General features: G+C 42.9%; 1 protein-coding gene across 2 annotated transcripts; it reads right to left on the reverse strand.

Annotated features, from left to right (window-relative positions):
- Window positions 1–1,122: 1,122 nt before the first annotated feature.
- INTS13 (integrator complex subunit 13) lies at window positions 1,123–21,298 on the reverse strand. Of its 2 annotated transcripts, XM_071551615.1 has the most exons (18): window positions 20,671–21,298; window positions 18,628–18,859; window positions 17,651–17,725; window positions 16,439–16,641; window positions 15,181–15,261; window positions 13,893–13,983; window positions 12,735–12,863; window positions 12,570–12,593; window positions 11,052–11,136; window positions 9,596–9,685; window positions 7,841–7,930; window positions 6,758–6,936; window positions 5,906–6,076; window positions 5,409–5,563; window positions 4,345–4,575; window positions 3,195–3,334; window positions 2,492–2,627; window positions 1,123–1,808 (listed from the first exon to the last, which is right to left on the reverse strand). In XM_071551615.1, exons 2-18 carry the CDS (start codon window positions 18,850–18,852, stop codon window positions 1,769–1,771), a joined length of 2,145 nt encoding a protein of 714 aa, XP_071407716.1. In that variant the 5' UTR covers window positions 18,853–18,859; window positions 20,671–21,298; the 3' UTR covers window positions 1,123–1,768. The 2 variants fall into 2 exon arrangements, with proteins under 2 accessions (XP_071407716.1, XP_071407717.1); XM_071551616.1 differs by lacking the exon at window positions 12,570–12,593 and having other exon boundaries at window positions 20,671–21,297.
- Window positions 21,299–21,572: the final 274 nt, after the last annotated feature.

The following is a 21,572-nucleotide window of genomic DNA, read 5'->3' on the forward strand; positions in this document are numbered from 1 at the left end:
GAACAACTTTTAAATACAATTAAATCTCCAAAAAAAAAGGACAATTTGTACTAGAAGTTGCTGTCCTTATTACTCACAAAAAAAGCATACCAGAAGCAGTTGGAATGGGCTGCCCAGAGAGGGGGTGGATTCCCCATCCCTGGAGGTTTTTAAACAGATTGGCCGTGGCACTGAGTGCCATGATCTGGTAAAGGGACTGGAGTTGGTCCAAGGGTTGGACTTGATGATCCCGGAGGTCTTTTCCAACCCAGTCGATTCTATGATTCTATATGCAGTTAAAATCTCATTAAAACAACACAGAATCTTATGAGAAACAGTAATTGTGGCAGTTTTCTCCATCAAGACATTTCAGATGGGATATCACCTGAGAGATGTGGTGATCCAGGATGTCCTATTTTCAACGAAATACTGAAAATCAAAGGAATAAAAGTCTTCAGAGTGGGATCTCAAAGACTACACCTTGCTTCTGTAAAGCTACATAAGCTTGAGAAGATGATCAAAAATATTACCATCCAAGTACTACTCATCAGTCTGTAATAATGGTGCTAAAATCATTAACAGAAAACACCTCTGCATCACAGAGGCTAAATAAAATAATCACCTTGAAATTATTCATGGTGCTTTAGCACAGCTGAACTAAGGACTCAGCTACTGATGTGAGAATATTTACATGATATGCAAACGATGGTATTTAAAGATTGAGGTGAAGAAATATTTAGTTGTAGAGAATCTCACAAAGATGTGCCTTAAGTCAACTTGAATTATAACACATCCCATCTGTGGGACCTTCAGATGCTTCCAGAAGGCAGATGCAGACCAGAGGAAGGCTGACACACCTGGAGCTCAGCTATTCACCTTTCCTTATCCCACTCAACCTGACCTATGTGAAAGCCACTCCAAAATCCTAGAAGGGATTAGATCACAGACATTGAGAAAGTTTTTCCAGCTGAGGATTCTGCTCTCCAGTTAGAGAAAAAGAGGCTCTACTCAAAGGAACTGAAGATAAACCACCTACTTTGTAACTTCACAGCCATAAATATTCAGAGTAAGTCTCTCTACGGTGTTCAAAGAGCTCAGACCTACAACCAGCAGTGTCTTAGAGAGCACACTTCATCAGAAAAATAATTATTAGCAAAAATTTTATTTTACCTTTGCTTACAAAGCCTTAACTCCAACACAACAACCTGAAAGGCTTTGCTTTCTCAAGACTATTTCCATTCAATTTTTAAAAGTCCTTAAACCAACCATTTTTATCTGTAAAACCCCTCGCCCTCTCACCCAAGACTGGCATTTTTTTCTCAGCTCACTGACTGGGTACTCAATGTGAGGTCTTTTTCATAATTCTGGACTCCTGAGGAAGTTTCTTATAAATAAAAGTATCCATGAGCCAAAAGCAACAATGTGATCGGGTTATTACAAATTACTTGAATTAAAAAAAAAAAAACAAACCAGCCATCAGATTTTGAAATATTAACAAATACTTCTGGGGAAGGACTTTAGGCTGACTAACATTTTGGATTAGTTGATTTAGTCCATGGGTTTTCTTCATCCTAAAGCACGACTGGGACGTGGTTCAGGACACCTCCTGTTTGCACACAGCTCGTTTAACGTGATACCAGCATTGCATATTTCATAGCAAAAATAGAAAAATGTAAAAACCAATCCAACCAGAGCTATACAATTGTATTGAAACAGTACCAAGAGCAAATCCAGCATTAAATATTTCTGTGATTTGGCCAGGTTTTGTCCAAAGAATCTGAATTGATCATCACTGCCGGCCTGTTTTTCCATTTTCTGTCGTTTCCATTCTGAAATGCAAAACAAGTGGTAAGGTTTGTTGGAAATACAATCAACAGTTTAAGAAAGAAACCCTGTCAGATTTAAAAACTTCCATAAATACTTTTTACATCACTGATCACCCTGTCTCTCCCTGCCCCAACATACACAATCTTATCTCCTCCCAATACTTTGAGTACATGAAGGAAAGGTTTCTGCAAAGAACATTCCAGCAACAACTGTGAAAAGCCATCCATTATCAACCTCACCAAAAGTCAAAATATTGCCATGGCTGGAGAACATTCACGTGACTAGAGAATCTATTTTGAAAACTTGAGCTTTGGCAGTTTGTTTCAAGGACTTCATTTCCCCTCCCTCACACTGATCCTTGACCGCCCCCTTCTTATTTACTAAAGAGGAGGCTGGATTGTAGCTCTCCATCAACACATTTAATTCATAAATTTAACCCTCAAAAGAATCACAGAATCCCAGACTATTCTGAGTTGGCAGGACCCACAAGGCTCATCGAATCCAACTCTTAAGTCAATGGCCCACACAGGAGATTGAACCCATGACCCTGGCATTATTACAACCAAGTTTTAACCAACTGAGCCAATCTCAGGGTCAGGAGTAGTCTCTAATGCTGCAAACTCAAGTGTTCCTCCATCCTGACCCCTGCTAAGACCTCTGTAGGGAGGCTTTGATTAATACAAACCCATTTTCTTCTTTCAGATGTTGATACAGCTCAGCCTTGTTGTTGACAGAGTTCAAGCGACCAATAAACTCCTGGTGTTTCCTGGAGTTGGCAGTATTAATTCTGTTGCTCCATAGGGACAGCAAGGACATGGGCCCTGGAATTCCAAGTAAAAAGAGTCTAAGTCATTTAATTTATGAATCCTTAAAACATTATAAGGCTTAAAAGAATTACAGACTATGGTGGTACATGTCAAACCCACTAATATTAAATACCTTATAAAAGAGGCTGAGATATGCAAAGTGGTAAAAGCTGAGTGGGTGCTCCACATGAAAAGGACTCTTCTTTAAATGCACAGTCTCAACATCAGCTCAGCCACTGGGGCAGGAAACAACTCACACCAAGGAAAATCAGTGAGAACTGCCCATCCCAACAACTACACTGCTTAGTGTAGTTGGCATGTTGATATTTATTAGCTGGCAGCAGACAGTGATTTCTGATGCCCACCCCTAAATAGCATTTCTGACCCCCACAGTGTCCTCTTTTTTCACAGACCTGTTGAGGTTAATATATTTCTCAAGAATTTCTCAAAATTAAGTGTTCAATTAGAACTTATGTTCACTGACTTAACCTCCAGAATGATTCACCTCATTACTTTAAAAAATACAAGCTGATGCCACAACATCTTTAACAGAAATAATCTGCTGCCATTCCTCTGGTTTACCTTTTGCCTTTTCAACTGTGGGCATTTCATCCATTGTGATCAGAGGCTTTTTGTTGGGGGGCTCAGGAGAATCAGGGGAATCTTTGATAACCTCAGCTTCTGCCAGCTCTTCTTTCTCTCGATCCAGAAGACCTTTTAACCTTTTTGAGAGGGAAGGAAGAGAGTGAAGAAAAATATATAATTCTTGGTATCATTTTGTAATCCACAAAGTTATACAGAACATATACCATGAGAAAATTTCTTTCGACCCTTTGGAATGGGTGAAAAACAATAAAGAAGACCAGCTAAATAATCTTCTGGATAAAGCCTTTGTAAGGGAAGGATCCTAAAATGAAATTTCACCTTATTTAGCAGTATTTATATTGTAGTTGTTGAGACAGCTCATCAGTCTGAATTTTGAAGGAAAAGACTGAGTATCAATGAACATACAAAAACACCACACAATTTCCTGTTATCTTTTCTAGGTGAATTCAGACCCATTCTATACCCCATCTCTTTTATCTTAGTCCCTATTTTTGTGCCACATTTGGAAGCAAAAGCTATTGAAGGAATGGATTTGATCATGCACAAAAAAGCATGAAGGGTCACCAGCACTGTGACAGTAAGGGTGAAAAGGTCCTCCTATCCAAAATGATCACAAAACACATACAAACTAAGTTTATTATCATAAGGAGGTTTTGAGCTCTTTAGAATAGTTTGAAAGAAGGAAAACAGAAGAGGCTGACAGATCCTGACCACTTGGACAAGCTACAACAGCAACATGAGTCAGAGACGGTGAATACAGACATTAATCCTGATGTTCAACTGAAAAGCCAAATCAACAGATTGTTGACCTGCCTGGACACTAAACTAACTACAGCTTAAAAGAAGTTAAATGCCTGTCCCAAATCCGGACTATTTTTCTATAAAGCAGTTAAAAGTCTAATGGGTGGTGTGGTTCCAATAAAATCCAAGAGCAGTGACTCCTCAAGCCAAAACATCCTGCTAGGTGGGCAACAACCTGCGCGAGAACCACACTGTTTGTAAAATATGGGAATTTGAGAAGTCCAGCAAACAGGCACTGAAATAAGATGCCCACTTCCCAAACCTGCTAATATTTACTGATCCAGAAGGACAAAATGATTATGCCACAGCACTTCAGAAAACACACCTCTCTGACTCTTGCCACGGCTTGTCTGACTCGTAGTCTTTGCCCAACTTCTCCGACTTGTCCTCTTTGTCCTCTCTCTTCCTGCCCCGTTTCTTGCGCTCCTCCTCCTCAGGGGGTTTGCTCCTGCAGGCCAGCAGACACTCCAGCACTCGCTGGTGCTTGTCAGAGTTGTTGATGTGTGCTCTCACCAGAGTCTCCAGCTCGTTCCACATAATCCGGTACTGTTCATCCCTAAGGAAGGCCAGGAAACAGAAAAATCCAGGATTAAGTAATGAGAGGTAAAAAGCAGACTTAGAGAAACAAAAAAAGAACCTCCCAGATCAAAAATAACTCTAAAGAGATTCTCTGTCCTCCTGTATTGGAGGTCTATCCACTTGGGATTACTCCATCCTTGAGAACACATTGTATTTGACATTTCCCAATTAAACCCAGAGTTCAGTTTAATTTGAAATGAATCATATTCTTCCACCAGATCCCACTGCCTGAAACCTCTCAGGTGTCTGACTGTGCCATGTCAGAGGGCCACTCATGTACTGACGTCCAAATTAATTAATATTACACTCTGTGGATTAAGAAATAAGGAAGAATGTACCACACTGCTGTAAATAACTTCCAGTAACATGGGCAAATTTGTAGCTGATATTCTATGCTTGTTTTAAGGGGCACCCCATCTTTTAATGAACTGTTTCAAGACTTGACTATTCTAATTGAAGCTGACAGCAATGATCATTTATAATATGTTTAAGTTTTTCTTTTAATCAATTGGAAATTATTTCACTTTGTCTGTCCAACTTGTATCAGTCTCTCACTTTTTTTGATGACTTCTTTACTTTAGTAATTTTTAACATACTTAAAGTTATTGGGTAATAAATGGAGTTCTTTCCCCTAACATACAGCAGTGTCAGTACTGTGGCAGTCCCTCAACGGTACAGGCAAAGGAGTCACAGCAAATACAGTATTTGACTACCTATTACTTTGGGCTATATTTTGAAAATTTGGTAGGAAAACCTTTAAAGTATTTCTGCAATAAGCCCAGCATGAACAAAGAGAGATATGCATGTAACCTTTTTGGCCCCTTTCCTCTGGTACCAACTGTGGAAATGGGCAGTGGATCGTTTTTCCTCTCCATGTCTACCAAATTGTAAATTGTTTTTTGACAATTCAGAACATCCTCGTCAGTCATTGCCTCCTTCACAATCACACTGGCCAATGGCACCACCTGCAAGACAAAAGAGAGCTCAGCAACAACAGTCTGTGTGTCACAGGAAAGCAACAGGAAGGAGGAGAATGAAAGACCATGGAACCACAGAAGACACAGCAAAACCCCACCACCCCATCCTCAGTTTAACAGTAACTCTGAGGAGGTGTAAGTAGGTGTTATGTTTTCTTTACCCAGTTCAAATATTCCACCCCACTTAGATGGCATTGCAATAATTTACTGCCTTAAATACAGAGGGATTCAGTGAAAATAAACTGTGTCAAGTGGTTTATCACAAACAGAGTTAATAACTCATCAAGTGCAAAGGTAAAACATCATCTAGAAGGGGAGGTGAATACTTACAGCCTGCATGTTGAAAATGGTGGTCTGAGAAATAATCATAGGCCAGTAACGAGTATGTTTCTCTAACTGATCTTTTGCACGTTCCAATGGAATTTCAAGACTTCCATCCATCTTATATCTGGGCTCTAGAAAAGGAGTTAATCGGTTTTCCCTCATAAATTCACCAAAATCCTAATGGCAACCAAACAAGATACAATTAGGCATTTCTCTAACACAGCAGCTTTCACTGAACGGGCAAAACAGCTTTGCCTTGTCCCCCCTCCCCTGCCCCGCCCCTCCCACCAGGAGCCCTCTGCGAGGGCCACATGGACATCCATTGGGGTGAACACACAAACAGGGGTTAAATTAAACACCCACGAGGAGGCCTTCTGGATCTGCAAGGTATTGTATTATCATTCTTTTCCAGAAGCCACTTCTGCTTGTTCACAAGGATGTGTTACAAATAAAGGAAATACACAATTAATGCCAGCTGATTGTCTGCTCCACATCAGGGTTCAAAGCTGACAACTTTCTTTTCTAGTCATTCTACCAACCATTTGTGTGCAATCTATCCTTACAATAACTGAGATACAGTCCTATGTGTATCCAACCCACAGAAAAAATTGCCAAGAAAAATGTTATACTAGAACCAGAACAATCTTTAAATATTCCTAGTGCTTAATTATTTCTTTGACACAGCAAGTATTTTATGAAGCAGAACAATAAGCACATGTACTACTTTATATTAATATCTATAAGCAGCACAAAGAAAAAGTTTGACCATGGAATCCTCTTCACTTCCTTCACACATCTATTTTGATGCAGAAGAGAAGCAAGAGTTAAGAAGAAAAAAAACAAAACAAAAAATCTTACTGTAATCCTGTAGTCAGTGACTCTTCCACCACACCCTTCACTAATTGATGGGGGATCTTCTAGAATTGACCTGGAGCTGCTTAATACATGCAAAAAAATCTCTCCTCCGTGGCTGCTGAGCATGTGGCTGATGACTTTGGAGCCAGACTTGCGTGGCTGTTCCAACAGAACAGAACGACCTGGAGGAGAAGAGTTTCAACACTTACTGCCTGCTGCAATTTTGTATTAAAAACTACATCAATAGAGGTTTATCCCAGGCCAGCAAGACCCTGAGCCCACTAAAGTAGTGTCTTCACACTGCCATCCCCTTGGAGCATTTGCATAGAACAGTGTCATATGCTCCTGGATTTTACACAGAAAGCTCAAAAAGCCTCTTTTTTCCTGGACCAACCAATCACTTTCTCTGTAGGTTTTCTTAGAAAAATACACATATTCCTAAGCTATTAAATGGCTCTACTGCAGAAACAACCTCATTAAAAGCAACTTCCAAAAAGTAAGAAAATAATTACTGGAGTATAAAGGTCTCAGTTGATAGCTGTTGTTGGAATAAAACTGCCTTGTTTCCAGTAAAACACACCGAGCATAAAAGGGGGCATTCTCCAAAAAACTTGCTTGTTATGAAGAAGCAAAATAGCAGAAGTAGCTGAAATATCCTATTAAATTTGGTTCTAACCATTTTTATTAATCAAAGTATTTTTCAGTTTAGAATCTTTAGAGAGAAAACATGAGAATATATTGTTTAATAAAACCACTGCACTTTCAGATATTCAAATGACTTGACTGAAGAAAACATTCCCATTAAAGGATGTTTGTAATGCAATTTTGTTTGCAAACATACAAACCTTGATTTCAGTATTTGTTCCTCCTTTACATCTTTCTTCCTATCTTTAAGTTTCAAAACAATTCCATTTGCCTTTGATGGCATTTAACAACTTTCTTCTCTTATTTGAGGACATGTTAAAATAAACTTAGTATTTTCACAGTATAGACATTTCCTGCTATACAAACCAAAATGTGCTTAGTGCTCTATTTACAGTATTGAAAATTAAAACATTAAATAATTAGCCAAGGACACAAATTTACCATTGAGGAGAAAGTTTGTAAGGCATGAAGAAGGTCTGCTATTTACATCTACTGGTGAAATTCTGTAGGCTCCAGTGCAATAGTGCAGCTCTGAAAAACAGGGATGAGAGAAGCTGAATGTAATTCCACAGACAGAAAAAACAAACCACAAAATAAAAGGAAGATGAGGGAGTTAGTTCACAGTCAGTGGAATTAAAAAGTCTGGATGCCTCTGTCCTGGTTCAGCAGGAGGGACCAGCTAACCCTGTGTGGGGGTGATCAAAGCTGTGTATTCTACTCCCTCTATTCATTCCCCAAGGACAATGGGCCATTAGCAGCAGCTGCCCAGGGAGCCATTATCACCTTCACACCCAGCCTGAGGGGGGCGGAGCTGCTAATGGGCCATCAACAGTTCAACACCCCCTGGCTCCCAGAGTTAATCACCCATTGTGTGAGTTCCCGCCCAGGGGGAGGGACTGGGTGCTCCCTGAGGGTACATAAGTGGTGGGTAAGAAGACCTCGGGAACTTCTCATCGGATCCAGAGAAGCAGCAGGACCTTGACAGGAGGAGATCACTGGTCTCGCCCAGACCACAGCCCTCGCCTGCACCAACAGATTTTTCTTTTCCTTTTGCTCTGGACTTGGGGGAACCACAGGGGTCTCAGCACAAGGACAAACAAACCCCCTTGGGTTTGTGCCCCAGGACACTGGGTTATACTGCTGGGGTTTTGTGAGTTGAAAGCAATTTCCCTTGTGTGTCAGTGTTGTTATTGTAATATTATTATTAAATTTTAGCTCTGACTTATAATCTCTCTCATGGCGAGTTCATTTCCCCTGCTGGTTCACCTTTAAACCAGCACAGCCTCTCAATGTAAAAGTCTGCTCCCTTCACCATCTCCTCACAAGGGTTCACTGGGAGGATCAGCTCAGCTGGTTAAAACTTGGCTGTAATAATGCCAAGGTCATGGGTTTAATCCCCTGCGTGGGCCATTGACTTAAGAGTTGGACTCGATGAGCCTTGTGGGTCCCTTCCAACTCAGAATAGTCTGGGATTCCCAAGCCCCCTCAGCTCTTCCCAATCCCTGCTTCCAACCCTCTTATCTCCCAAATTATTTCATTGTACAGTCTGTCTGCTGTTATTTCTCTGATCTGTGTTTTAGATGGCTGGTTCAATGACTTAACAAATATTGCTGAGAGTTTCCAGGGTGCATGAGCTCAGTGGCCATGGGATCCCTGTAACCTCAGGAATTCCCTTTCCCTCCTGTACTCAGATTTGTGTAGAGATCCCTCCCTTCCTCAGATCAGAAAGTTGATGTAGAGGGACTAGACTTCTGATAGTATCATTGCATACATTTAATTTCCTTATAGACTTTCATACTAAAGACAGTACTTTGATCCCCACATCCCCAAAACAATAATTAAAACTGTCAAAGCTACAATGATAAAAAACCACTGTGGAACTGCCAGGGTACACCTGGCCCTGTGGGAGGGGCAAATCATGTTAGTTAAGGAGCAATTTCATGATGCTTAAGAGCAGATTAAAAAAGCCAGCAATAAAAGCACTGCTGCCTCTCTCAGCTGTTACACAACCCCTGGTTAGTCACGACCAGGACAGCACGGTGTGACCTTCAGAAAGGCAGGGTGTGCTCAGCTTACAGAGCAGGAGGTAACAGCAAGGAGCAGACCAGCTCCTTGCCCAGGTGCTCAGCACTGCACAGAGGGGACAGTGCTCAGCACCAGTGCAGAATCAGCTCTGGAAGAGTCCCTGCTACCTACCCACGCTGTTTGTGCGAGGGGTGCACCATTTCAGAGTCACCGTTTCCTTGAAAGTGCCTTCCCTGCTGTTGCCACCTGTGTGATTATCACCTGCACAAAGGTCAGAAAGAGGCTGATCAACCACATTCTCTTCATTATAGCAGAGCAACTTTTAAGGTACAACATATATAACAAGAGCATGTACTGACCAGACGTGTTTTATTATTAAAAAACTGTTGTACAAGGTCTCACTGGTAACTGGTCTTGCAAAAACCACCCAAGGGCCTTAAACCAGACAACATCAACACTCCTTTACAATAAACTACATTTCTTCTAGTGAGCTTTGAGAGTCTTTATGACCTTTGACTCGCATTACCTCAGGAAAGAATTAGGTTTTGCATGAAGCTTCAGAATTAGAGCAGCACAGTCACTGAAGATGCTCAAACCCACAGTATTTGGGGGGAAAACACAGACATCACCAGGCAACACTGTGTAATAGGGTAGGGCTGAGTCTAGTCTTACAAGTGAGAAGTTTTATTTCATATCACACATTTACACATGAAATATATTCACTTGCTGTGCTTATTAACCACGCAAGTAACTGCAGAAATTATTGCAAAACTAATTCTGAGCCCTTCTAATAAAGCTTTGAGCTTTCAACATCATCACAGGAGTTCAGGTGACCCTGAATTCATTACTGTGACACTGTTCTCTTCCATCAATCCACTAAAATAAGAGGGACAGATGACAGAAGAGTAACAGCAACCTCCTTGTGAGGAAAACAAGCACCAGCTCCCCCAAATGACTACTTATGGACTTCAGTTCTACTGATACAGAGGTTCTAATCTGATTTATGAACCAAATCTTACATCAAGCACAAAATAGTTCTGCCTAAGGCTTAGTGGGGTGTTTTTCTAACCTCAGCTGAGTTACCAAAAACTCACTGCAGAGGAATCTAAGCTAACAATTTCAGATTTTGTAAGAAAATAGGAGGCATTTCAAATACAATAACAGAGCTCAACAGCCAGATGGAGCATTGTTTTTCAAAAGCAATTACTGTTATAAGCAGGCCTGTGGGATCTCAGTGATGTGAATTATTATTACTTAACATTCAACTGCACAAGGAATAATTTTACACAAAGTCCACAAGAGGGATTTGATTCTGTCAAACCTCACTGCACATCTGGACTCTCATCTACTTTTTGTATGTCAGCAAGAAGCTGATAAATCCTTCCAATGTCACAGAAATATCCTGAACACATCAATGTAACCTTTTTCACTGCCATATCCTTATTACTGTATTAAAAGATGGCAATAATGAGTAAAAGTCCAATGCCAGTATCACAGAGAAAGTTGTTTGGGTTGCAAGGAACAATGTGCTGCTCAAGCCTGAGATTGTCATGGATTTGAAGCTCACAACCTTTCTTTGGGAATAATTCCAAAGACAAGCCACCCCTGGAGGACTATTTCTACTCACCACTCTTTAGAAAGTCAACGTGTGCCTCCTTGTGATGAAGCAGCTCCACATCATAGTTGGCTGAGGTGTTGGCGTGTTGCTCCTCCTTTAAAAGAGAAAGGCACAAAGAAGAAACACATTTTAGCCAGAGGTCACCACCCTCACAAATTAATGACTCTACATTTACCTTTCACTCCAGAAGGAAACAGAAAGTCTCCAAAGTGCCTCAGACAACAAGGGGGTTGCAACGTTGAGGAAACTGCTCTCTGACCCATTTAAAGATGCAGCCATTGGCTTTTCCTCTTTTTTTTGGAACCCTGTTCCTCTTCCTGTGTCATGACAGGGTGCACAGTGTGAAAGTGTAAAAATGAGGCTTAACTACTTTGTTTAAATTAGTGGAGTTAAGGAAAAATGCAACATGTTGAACACAACCAGCAGTTACAACTTACTGGGCAACAAATGGTCCCTGCAGGGCAGACTGAAAGTTACTTTTCATAATCAAACATCTCAAGAATCCAATCCTACACTGAATTTGTTACCATTTCCTTGCACTTAAGATTGAAGAGTGTACTACTTTACATTTTTATAATTTAAAAACGTTTTTGCAAAGAGGACACTGCATCTTTAAACAGCTGCAGAGGAATGGGAGAAACAGAACAGTGAGTTTGGCAATTTATTTCAAGTTTAAAAAATTAATTAAAAACAGAGAAAAAACCACAGAGAACCCAACATAGTCTATCACTATAAGGACAAAGGCAGGAGGGAGAGGCATAACAGCAGCACACAGGTCAGAGAGTTACAGACAAGGTATTTGCAAACTTAAGTCACATTTATGCCATGACCCATGTTCAAAGCTTCATTTAAGCTGTGAAAATAATTTTAATATCATGTTTTAACCTAAAAAAACTATGCAAAACTAGTAGTTTTTAAAGATGCAATTAATAATTGACTGTATTAGAATGTAATGAATTTTTTAAATCATGAAAGTTGCCTGCCCTGCCCTTTTGTTTGTTTGAATAGTGACATTTCTGTTTCAATTGCCTCTTGCTGCCTGGTCAGAAAATTACTGTAAACTTCATACTTGACATTCTCAGTTGCACTGAGTCCCCTCCCAGCAGCAAAAAATATTAGAAGTAGGGACAGAACTTTTACCACAAGATGTCTAATTTAATATCTTTCTTCACAAGGTATATCCTCTCCCAGATTCTTTTCTAGAAAACCTACTGGAAAACCCTCAGTCAAAGACCAGCTATGAGTTACAAACACCTTTATGTTGGGTGGGCATGATAATGAAACAGAGGAAAAAGAGACTCACTATGGCACTCTAATGCACAAGAATATCTATACACAACTAGAAAAAGATAAAAGAATCACAGACAAATTAATCTGAGGTAAATAAGATGGCATTTATATAAAGTAACACGAACAGAACTTAAATAACACTTGTATTGCTACATCAAAAATTGAGATTCAGCAATACAACATTTTGTTCTGTGATCCTTCTTTACTTTTTTTTCCCCCTTCTTTATTTTTACTAACCTGGTCACAGACATTGAATGTGGGCTAATAAAAAAAAAAGAAACAAAACAGAAAACATGATATGGAGAGAAAAACAATGTAAAAATTCGATTCAAATAAACTTCAAAGTTTTCAAATAAATTAAGTGATGCAGAAGTGCACACAGAGCTGCAGACACAGAATTACCTTCATGGGGATGTTGGTGATGGTGGTTGAGGCCAGATCAAAGTGCTGCTGCACTAAAAGGTTGAGTTTGGTAGCCAGGTGCCTCCCTGCACGGACACTGTGCACCTCACTGGTCAGCACAGGTGAGAGCTGCAACAAAGGGGCACATGGGATTAATGGCATTCATGACTCTGAAACAAGGATTTGTGCTGCTCAGTTCAGGGGGGAAAATCCCACCCAAAAAACCCACACCAGGGGAAACCAACAAGGAAGAAGCAAAAATGATTTTTAATGCAGAATTTTGAGGTTATGCCAGTTGCTACAGTGGTAAAGAACATTAAAGTGTGCTAAAAACCTGGGTAATTAATTGTTAATAGGAAGAGTTGGTATCACAATGGGGGCAATAAATCTTAACAGCAGCTCTGGGCCTGGTTTTAATTTCTTTTACCTACTGAGTAACAGGAGAAAAGGATTTTTTACACATGGACCTGTAAGAGTGTCTTATATGGACATAGAATATAAACATAAGCCATGAGATGCACCTGATTTTACCTCAGCCAACAAGAACACTGATGTTGGAGCTTAAGAAAAAAAACACATCCCCAAATAAACAACAAAACAAACAAAACCAAAACAAAAAACCCGCCCATAACCAAACAAAATCTCCAAACCAAAACAAACAAAAGCAAACCAAAAAATAACACAAAAAACAGCATGAAAAAACCAAGTCAATCCCTGAAAACTCCCAAAAACCAGTAACAACATTTAAAAAACACCCACTCAACCCCCCAAAAATTCCCCAAAACCGGACCCAGTGACTGCCTTACAGAGAGAAGCAGAATTCAATTTATTCTGCTCTGTTCATGTTTTCTTTAGCACAACTACAGCAGAGTTTTGTAGGAAAGAATCTGAGGAAGGCAGCTGCTATAGTCCTTTTTATTTATTAAATAACATGCAGGACTAGATGCCTTCCATATTGAGAAAACTTGTTTCCTTGTGTCTGTCCTCATTCTCACACACAGCACAGTAAAATGCAGAGCAGGGTGATGAAGAGCAGAAAACATTACAAAATATTTTGTATATATTTTGTTTCTAATAACCCCCACCTGTGGTTTTACTCCTGGGAATAACCTGCACAAAGCCTGACATGGCTCCTGACCCCTGGTTAAACCTCCTCACCTCTTTTTTAGGGCGATCTGAAACAAGGCTGTCTTCCCCAACTGGGTACGTGTGGATCAACACCAGCTCACACTTCTGAATCTGCATCAGACTACAAAACAAAACCATTTTGTTCAGCCTACACTGTGGCAGGTGATACCCTGGAAATTAAACCCATTCTGATTTCCAGAACACAGAACCACAAACATATGTTAACAACATGCTGCTTCTGAAAGCATTCTGTAGGAATGAGGTTACAGTCATCGTTTCCAAAAGCAGATACTTCAAAGTAAGTTTTTATCAGAAAGAAAATAAAAGCATACGTTTCTTGCTCTTCAGATGCTATGGAACTGTTTCTTTTTGGACATATCAATGGTGCAATCTGTTCAGCTTTATTCAGCTGAGAAGTGACACTACAGAGGATTTGTGTCTCCACGTGTAGGTATTAATAAGGGGATCCCAGTGAACATGAAAACAATTGCAAAATGGTAGATAGATATGGGACAGATAATAGGAAATATGTCCTGATGTGGCTCAAAGTTTGGGAAGATCAACACACTGTTCCACATCTCTACCTACAGGAATAACATCACTTTTCTCTTCACAGTGGACTCAGAACCTGATTCCCTGATTCCTGATATCACTTATAAACACATGAAACTGCAATACAGTAGGAAAACATGGGAGACTCCAACTCCTGCTGCTGCTTTCCAAGGGCCTGAGGAGCAACCAGGAATAGGATCTCAACCTACTCCACACTTTACAAGGCAACACAGTTCCTGGGCCAAATAGCTCAGGGTTCAATTTGACAAAACATAACACAGGAAAAAGCCTTCTCAGAGGGAATGCACTCTGTGTTTCCAGACTCCTTTATGCCAAGGGAAGTGTCAGGCAACACAGTAATGTAGAAACTAAAAACCAGTTTTGGAGAAGTAGCTGCTTTAAGTCAAAGAACGATGGAGGTAAAAATAACACAGCATTACCAAGAAAGAATGGATTAGATGAATTACTGCTTAGAAACACACAGTATATAACAAGGCAGTGTTGTATGTCTCCTTTTGGAGCAAGATGGAGATGGTAACAAGCTAAGAAAAACCTGTCCAATGAGGATAAAGGATGACACTGAAAAGATAGTATTTTTATACCAGCTCTCAGCCAACGATATCATGATTTATCACCTTCTATTTAACACACTCTTTCAAACAGTTAATTAGAGCAAGTTCTGAAAAAAAATACTACATATTTCATAGAGGATAGGCCAGGCTCGTGCAGAGTGAGAGAAACCATGAGTGTCAAAAGCAATACTCACTGGTCAGAGTTGGCTGCCAGCTTGTTATGCTCGTGGATGGTCTCCTGAACACAATCCTCCAGCATCCGAACGTGGCTGTCACTACAAAAAACACGGGGCACTCCTTTTAGTGCCAGATCACTGACCCTCCTGCTCAAAGCACCACTGAGCAGGTCCAGAGAACAGCAACAAGGCTGGAGAAGGGACTGGAGCACAAGTGCTGTGGGGAGAGGCTGAGGGAGCTGGGGGTGTTTAGCCTGGAGAAGAGGAGGCTCAGAGGTGACCTCAGCACTGTCTGGAACTCCCTGAAGGGAAGTTCTGGTCAGGTGGGGGTTGGTCTCCTCCCAGGCACTCAGCAATAGGACAAGGGGGCACGGGCTCAAGCTCTGCCAGGGGAAATTGAAGTTGGAGAGCAGAAAAAACTTCTTTGTAGAGAGAGTGCTCAGGCATTGGAATGGGCTGCCCAGAGAGGTGGTGGATTCCCCATCCCTGGAGGTTTTTAAACTGAGCTTGGCCGTGGCACTGAGTGCCATGGTCTGGTAATCAAAGTGGGGTTGGATCAAGGGTTGGACTTGATGATCTTGGAGGTCTCTTCCTGTAGCAATGCATTCTCAACACATGGCTTGGAGGATGTCATGCCAGAAATGGACGGATGAAGAAAATATGCCAGCCACTGAGAATGCTTTAACAACTGATGTTTTTAATGTGGTTTAAATGTACTAAATGTAAAAAGTGCATAGTCATGGCTTGTTCTTCCCATAACCCCCTGCCAGGCCAGGGGGCTGGGAGAAGGACAGTGACCTCATATTTCCTGTCATCCCCTCCCATTGAATGTAAATCCCCTTACTCCTATTGGCACAAATCCAGACTTCCCTCTTGTCCCTTATTGGTGAATTTGTATCCCTCCAAAGTCCATATAAACCTGTACCCCTGATTAAATTTCCTCTTTGTTCCTGCCTTCGCTGGTGGTCCCTGTGTGTCCTTTCTGGGGGCTCGCAGAGGCCACATGGTCGGGGTAAGCAGAGAGCACACACTTCTCCTAGGTTAATGGACTGATAATCCAGGACCAGGAGATTCCATATCGCTGCAGATTCCTTCAGCACACAGCATAACGAGGCTACAAGAAACCAACCCTCATATCTTCCAACCCAACTGATACTATGAGACTATATTCCTGTTTCCAGGGGCAAATTTCTGCTCTTTTACTGTACCAGAGAAAGCCCCTAAGCTGTGTCTGAGCCTGTTCTTTCCCAGGCTGGGGGCACAGGGACACACGCACCTCTTGGCGTTGGTGATGCAGATGATCCTGCCGCGGTTCCCGACGCGATCAGCGTTCTCCATGAGCGAGGTGCGGGCCTCGTGCTGGTACTCGGTGATCTTGCACAGCGCCTCCACCGCCGCCACCAGCCCGTGCAGGATGCTGCAGCACTCGGGGTCTGCGCGGGGGTTCGGGGGCCCCACGGCCGCCAGGGCTGCCATCAGCTATGGAAAATCAGGGCATCTTAGAGAGGATTGGGTTGGAAAAGACCTCTGAGACCATCAAGCCCAATCCTTGATCCAACCCTACTGTGATCACTAGCCCGGAGTGCCCTGGGCTGGTGATCACAGTAGGGTTGGATCAAGAAGTGGTGGATTCTCACTCAGTGCCACATCCACAGAATTGGGTTGGAAAAGACCTCCGAGATCATCAAGTCCAACCCCTGGTCCAACTCCAATCCCTTTACCAGATCATGGCACTCAGTGCCACGGCCAAGCTCAGTTTCAAAACCTCCAGGGATGGGGAATCCACCCCCTCTCTGGGCAGCCCATTCCAATGCCTGAGCACTCTCTCTGCAAAGAAGTTTTTGCTGCTCTCCAACTTCAATTTCCCCTGGCAGAGCTTGAGCCCGTGCCCCCTTGTCCTATTGCTGACTAAGCCTCATAATATTCTCATTTATTGCTAAAAAGTACCTGGCTATAATAATGAGTTATATCCAATCCTTGAAAGACATTCCAACATTTTTAGTTGCCATTTGTGAATGTCACAATTTTCACACCATTTTCTGAGAATTTGAAAATTCATTTCCTTCCCAAAGTAAATTTTTCAGAGGATGAGCTCTTTAGTACGAAATAATACGGTAACAAAGAGGGTATTTACAATTAATGTTGTCAATGCAGTTTATTTGCCTATCATGCAAGTGTTAAAAAAAAAGAATTCAGTAAGTAGGACTAAATTAGAGAAGAAACACAGAGGTAACTGCTCTGTAACATTTATTTTAATATGTTAGTCTATAGTCAAAGACAGTGGATTCTGTTGAAATTTAGTAAAGCAGTTATAGAGTAATCCAGGCTCACAGGCAGCTACTTGGAATTCTGTTACAAAACAATTCCACACCAGACCCACCAATGGTTTAATTAACCAGAATTATTCCTTATTAAAATAGTAAAATGTTGCTATTTATTCCACAATCAAGCCAGGCCTACAAGCCATAAAAACTCCTACAAAACCCACCTCCTGCAAGTTCTGATCTTCCTGAGTCCAAGAATTCAAGACATGAGCCCCAGAATCACTCACAATGAAATTCACCTGAAGGGATCAGAAAAGCACAGGAAGGATTAACAGCCATTATATTGTTACTTCCCCAAATCCAAACAAACAGGAATGACACTCCTTTTTTCTGATATTCTGCAGGTGTGTGCAATGACAAGACAAACTTAGCACAATAAATCCACAAAAATCCTGCTATATTCAGTTTTCCCTTTAATAAGGTAACAACTTACTCAGTATTTTTAAGCCACAGATCCAATCTTTACACCAAATCAGACCTGCAGAATATTATTATTTCAATAATTAAGCAGCACTTTCAGTAGCACAGCTACAAAATAAATTCTCACATTGCAATATTGCACATCATTCTCCAAAGACTATCACAGGATATAACAGGGTAAATATCTGGCAAGATTTAAAGACCATCACCCAGGAAAACACAGTTTTGTAAACAAGGAGCTGTGTGTGCCAGGAAGCTCTCCCACTTTTCCAAACTGGCAGTTTCAGGATGGTCCCACCTCTTCCTCAAGCCCAGAATTTCTTTAAAATTGACACCAAAAACCTTATGAAGAGCTACCAAGTGTGTTCAGCAACAAAATGTGATTTAAAGCAACACCTCACTCAGGCTTTTGTAGTTATAGCTCAGGAGAACAGAGCAGTAAATCTCTAAGTTATCTCAAAGCACCTTTCTGTGTTTTGTGTTGTTACAAAGTGACAGTAAGATGATGAAAATCCCAAAATTAAATATATAATGGGAGTCATATATTACTAAAATCAATATAAGGTGATTTGAAGTGTAACAACAGTAGAAAAAATTGTAAAATAATAAATTATATTTGATATTTCAATCTAAGCAATAGTTAATGATATTAAGAACACTTAAATAAAAAAGATTCCTTACACCATCAAGAACCACATGCAGCATGGCTGGAAGAACTCACCAGTTTCTTGAAAGGGAAGATATCATACATTATCCTGCAGTACTCCATGGATGACTCCACGGAGCAGGTCCACAGGGACTTGGATATGGGTGCCAGAGGGATAATTCCCTGTGCCCTATTCTTCACTAACATGTCGAATTCAACGTGTTGCCTGCATGACTCTGCCATGTATGGGCAGTGATCCACCACGAAAACAGTTTTGTGAGACTCAGAAAATATTTTCATTTTCTTCCTAAAAGAAACAAGGCATCAAAATCAGCGAGAAATTGTACAGGTGGGAGGTGTCCCTGCCCATGGCCCCTTCCAACCCAAACCACTCTGTGACTCTGTGGTTCCATTTTAACTTTGACAGAACTGTTCATGTGTTTTAAAACCCACAAAAATTTCCACTTTAAGAATCCATTTACATGGAGACAAACATCCTCCAGAACTCCAACTAACCCATATTTACTAGATTAGGTTTCTAATTAGAAGAAATTATTTTTTCTCAGTAGGAAAAATGCAGAAAAAAGATTATATTGCTGAGAAGGTAACAATGCACAGTATTACCCTCTCCACTTCCTAAGTAAAAAGGGGAAGTTAATTTAATTAATTTAATTTAATAAGTATAGAAACTGCTTCTTATATAAAGCTTATTTTCTAAAATAAGCTACACAGAAAAAAACAGAACTCGAAGTAGCATAATCAGCCTTTAAAGAGATTTTCAGCCTAAATACATCTTCATTTTTAAACTAGAATTTACATCTATACTTCAATCTCTCACTGACAATTATACTAATCTAATTATACTGTAAATGTTTCTTATTCAGCAAAACTTAAAGGAGCATTCCTTGTGTTCTTCCCAACCTGAGCCCTCTGCAATGGATGTTCCACATCCATAGCCTGGGTTTTCCTCTCTCTCAGCACAGAAGGACCATCAGATCCTTGTGTGAGGGTGACATCTTAACCTGGGGACCCAAACTACATATAAAAAACACACTGATCTTAGACTGGTGCTACTCAGAGCACTGAACTACAACCAAACACTCCTCATCCAATGCATTCAGCTTCCCGATGTTTCCACACGGTTGCAGAGAATTACAGAGTGGGTGGGGCTGGAAGGGACTGGAGACCATCCAGTCCAATCCCCCACTAAGGCAGAGTCACCTGGAACAGGTGACACAGGAACACGTCCAGGTGGGTTTGGAATGTCAATAGAGAGGGAGACTCCATGCCCTCCCTGGGCAGGGATTTCAGTGCTCTGCCACCTCTCAGAGTCAACAAGTTCCTCCTCGTGCTGAGGAGGAACTTCTTGGGTTTCTGCTGGGCACCACTGAAGTATCACAGAATCCCAGACTATTCTGAGCTGGAAGGGACCCACAAGGCTCATCGAGTCCAACTCTTAAGTCAATGGCCCACACAGGGGATTGAACCCATGACCTTGGCATTATTACAGCCAAGTATTAACCAAGTGAGCCAATCTCAGGTGGTCTATCATTTTCTACCACAGTAATTTTCCCACATAATTCAGCTAAATCACAGAACACACAAACTCTCAGAAATACATACGAGCTCATTAAAAGAAACAAAACATCAAAGCCACGAGGGTCACACGAGTCAGACTGCGGCTGGGGGAGGCAGAGGGGCAGTTTTGGGCCTCGGCAAGAGCCGCAGCTGGGGCGGGTGCATGTCCTGACACGGGCCCGAGCACCGAGGGCCGGGCAGGGCGTTGGGAGCTGGCTAAGCTTTCCTCAAATGTCGTGAGTTCGAGTCTCAGTAGGGACCGTCCTCTGGCAGTTCAGTGCCTCCCTGCCATCCGATCTCGTCAGACTTGGGATGCTCAGCAGGGTCAGCACCCGGTGCTGTGACAGTCCCGAGGACTTCACTGTCACTGTCCAGCTCGCTCGGCCGTGGCAGATGGACCCTTAGGACTTTAACAGTGGGGCCAGTTGTGCGCACGCTGAGCCTCACCTAAAAAATCCACAGGCACACCCACGTGGGGAGAGCCCTTCCCAAACGTTCGTTCACGAAGTTTGGCCATACAATACAAAAAGCGTTGCTCACCTGGGCCGGCTCCTCCTGTGGTGCAGCAGCCCCGCTCCCGCTCCCCGGCGCGCCCGTCCGCGGCCGCGGCCCCGCTCAGCGGAGGAGGAGGCGGAGGCGGGACGAGCCCCGCGGGGCGCCCTAGACGGGGCCGGGCGCGGGCGCCTCCGGCCGGGCGCCCTCCATGGCGCAGCAGCGCTGTGCTCCCCCTGCGCGGGCGGCTCTGCGGGGCCGGCGGGGCCCGGGCCCGGGTCCGGCCTGCGCGCCCGGCGCCCGCGGGGGTGGGACAGGCGGCCGGGGCCGGCCCCGCTGCGCCCACCCCTGAGCCCGCGGGGGCCCCGCGCGGCCACCGGCGCCGCCGGCACCGCGGCTCCCCCCGCCGGAGCGCCCCGAGGCCCCTGCCCGCGCCTTCCCGGGCCACAGCGCCCGGAACGGGTCACTCGCCCCACATGCCGAGGCCGCCCCCGGCCCCGCTCCGAGCCCCGGAACCGCTCCCGGGTCCCGCTCCCGGCCCCGCTCCGAGGCCCGGAACCGCTCCCGGGTCCCACTCCCGCTCCCGGTCCCTGGAACCGCTCCCGGTTCCGGCCGCGCTCCCGATCCCGGCCCCGCTCCCGGTGCGGCCCTCACGGCGCGGGGAGGAGCCCGCCCAGTCAGATCTCGCGAGAGCTCAGGGCGGCCCTTAGGGCAGCCCCGTGTAAAGGGAGGTGAGTTCTCGCGAGATCTGTCACCACCCCGAGGGGAGGGAATTCTGTGTGTTATTCCGGTCTGTGAGGGAATTCCTTGGTTTGTTACAGGGCGTGAGGGAATTCTGTGTTTCATTCCGATCTGTGAGGGAATTCTCTGCTTTATTCCAGTCTCTGACGGAATTCCCTGCTTTATTTCAGTCTTCTAGGGAATTCCCTGCCTTATTCCAGGCTGTGAGG

This window comes from Pithys albifrons, chromosome 3 (assembly GCF_047495875.1).
Source record: "Pithys albifrons albifrons isolate INPA30051 chromosome 3, PitAlb_v1, whole genome shotgun sequence".
Lineage (NCBI taxonomy): Eukaryota > Metazoa > Chordata > Aves > Passeriformes > Thamnophilidae > Pithys > Pithys albifrons.

What these genes read in the sequence shown, in the direction of transcription:
- INTS13 (XM_071551615.1), bottom strand. Translation starts at nt 18,852, where the DNA reads ATGAAAATATTTTCTGAGTCTCACAAAACTGTTTTCGTGGTGGATCAC. An exon ending in CAGATCGCCCTAAAAAAGAG is followed by an intron (nt 12,864 to 13,892) that starts GTGAGGAGGTTT and finishes CCTTTGTTGCAG; the next exon opens with CTCTCACCTGTGCTGACCAG. An exon ending in CCGTGGCAAGAGTCAGAGAG is followed by an intron (nt 3,335 to 4,344) that starts GTGTGTTTTCTG and finishes CCTCTCAAAAAG; the next exon opens with GTTAAAAGGTCTTCTGGATC.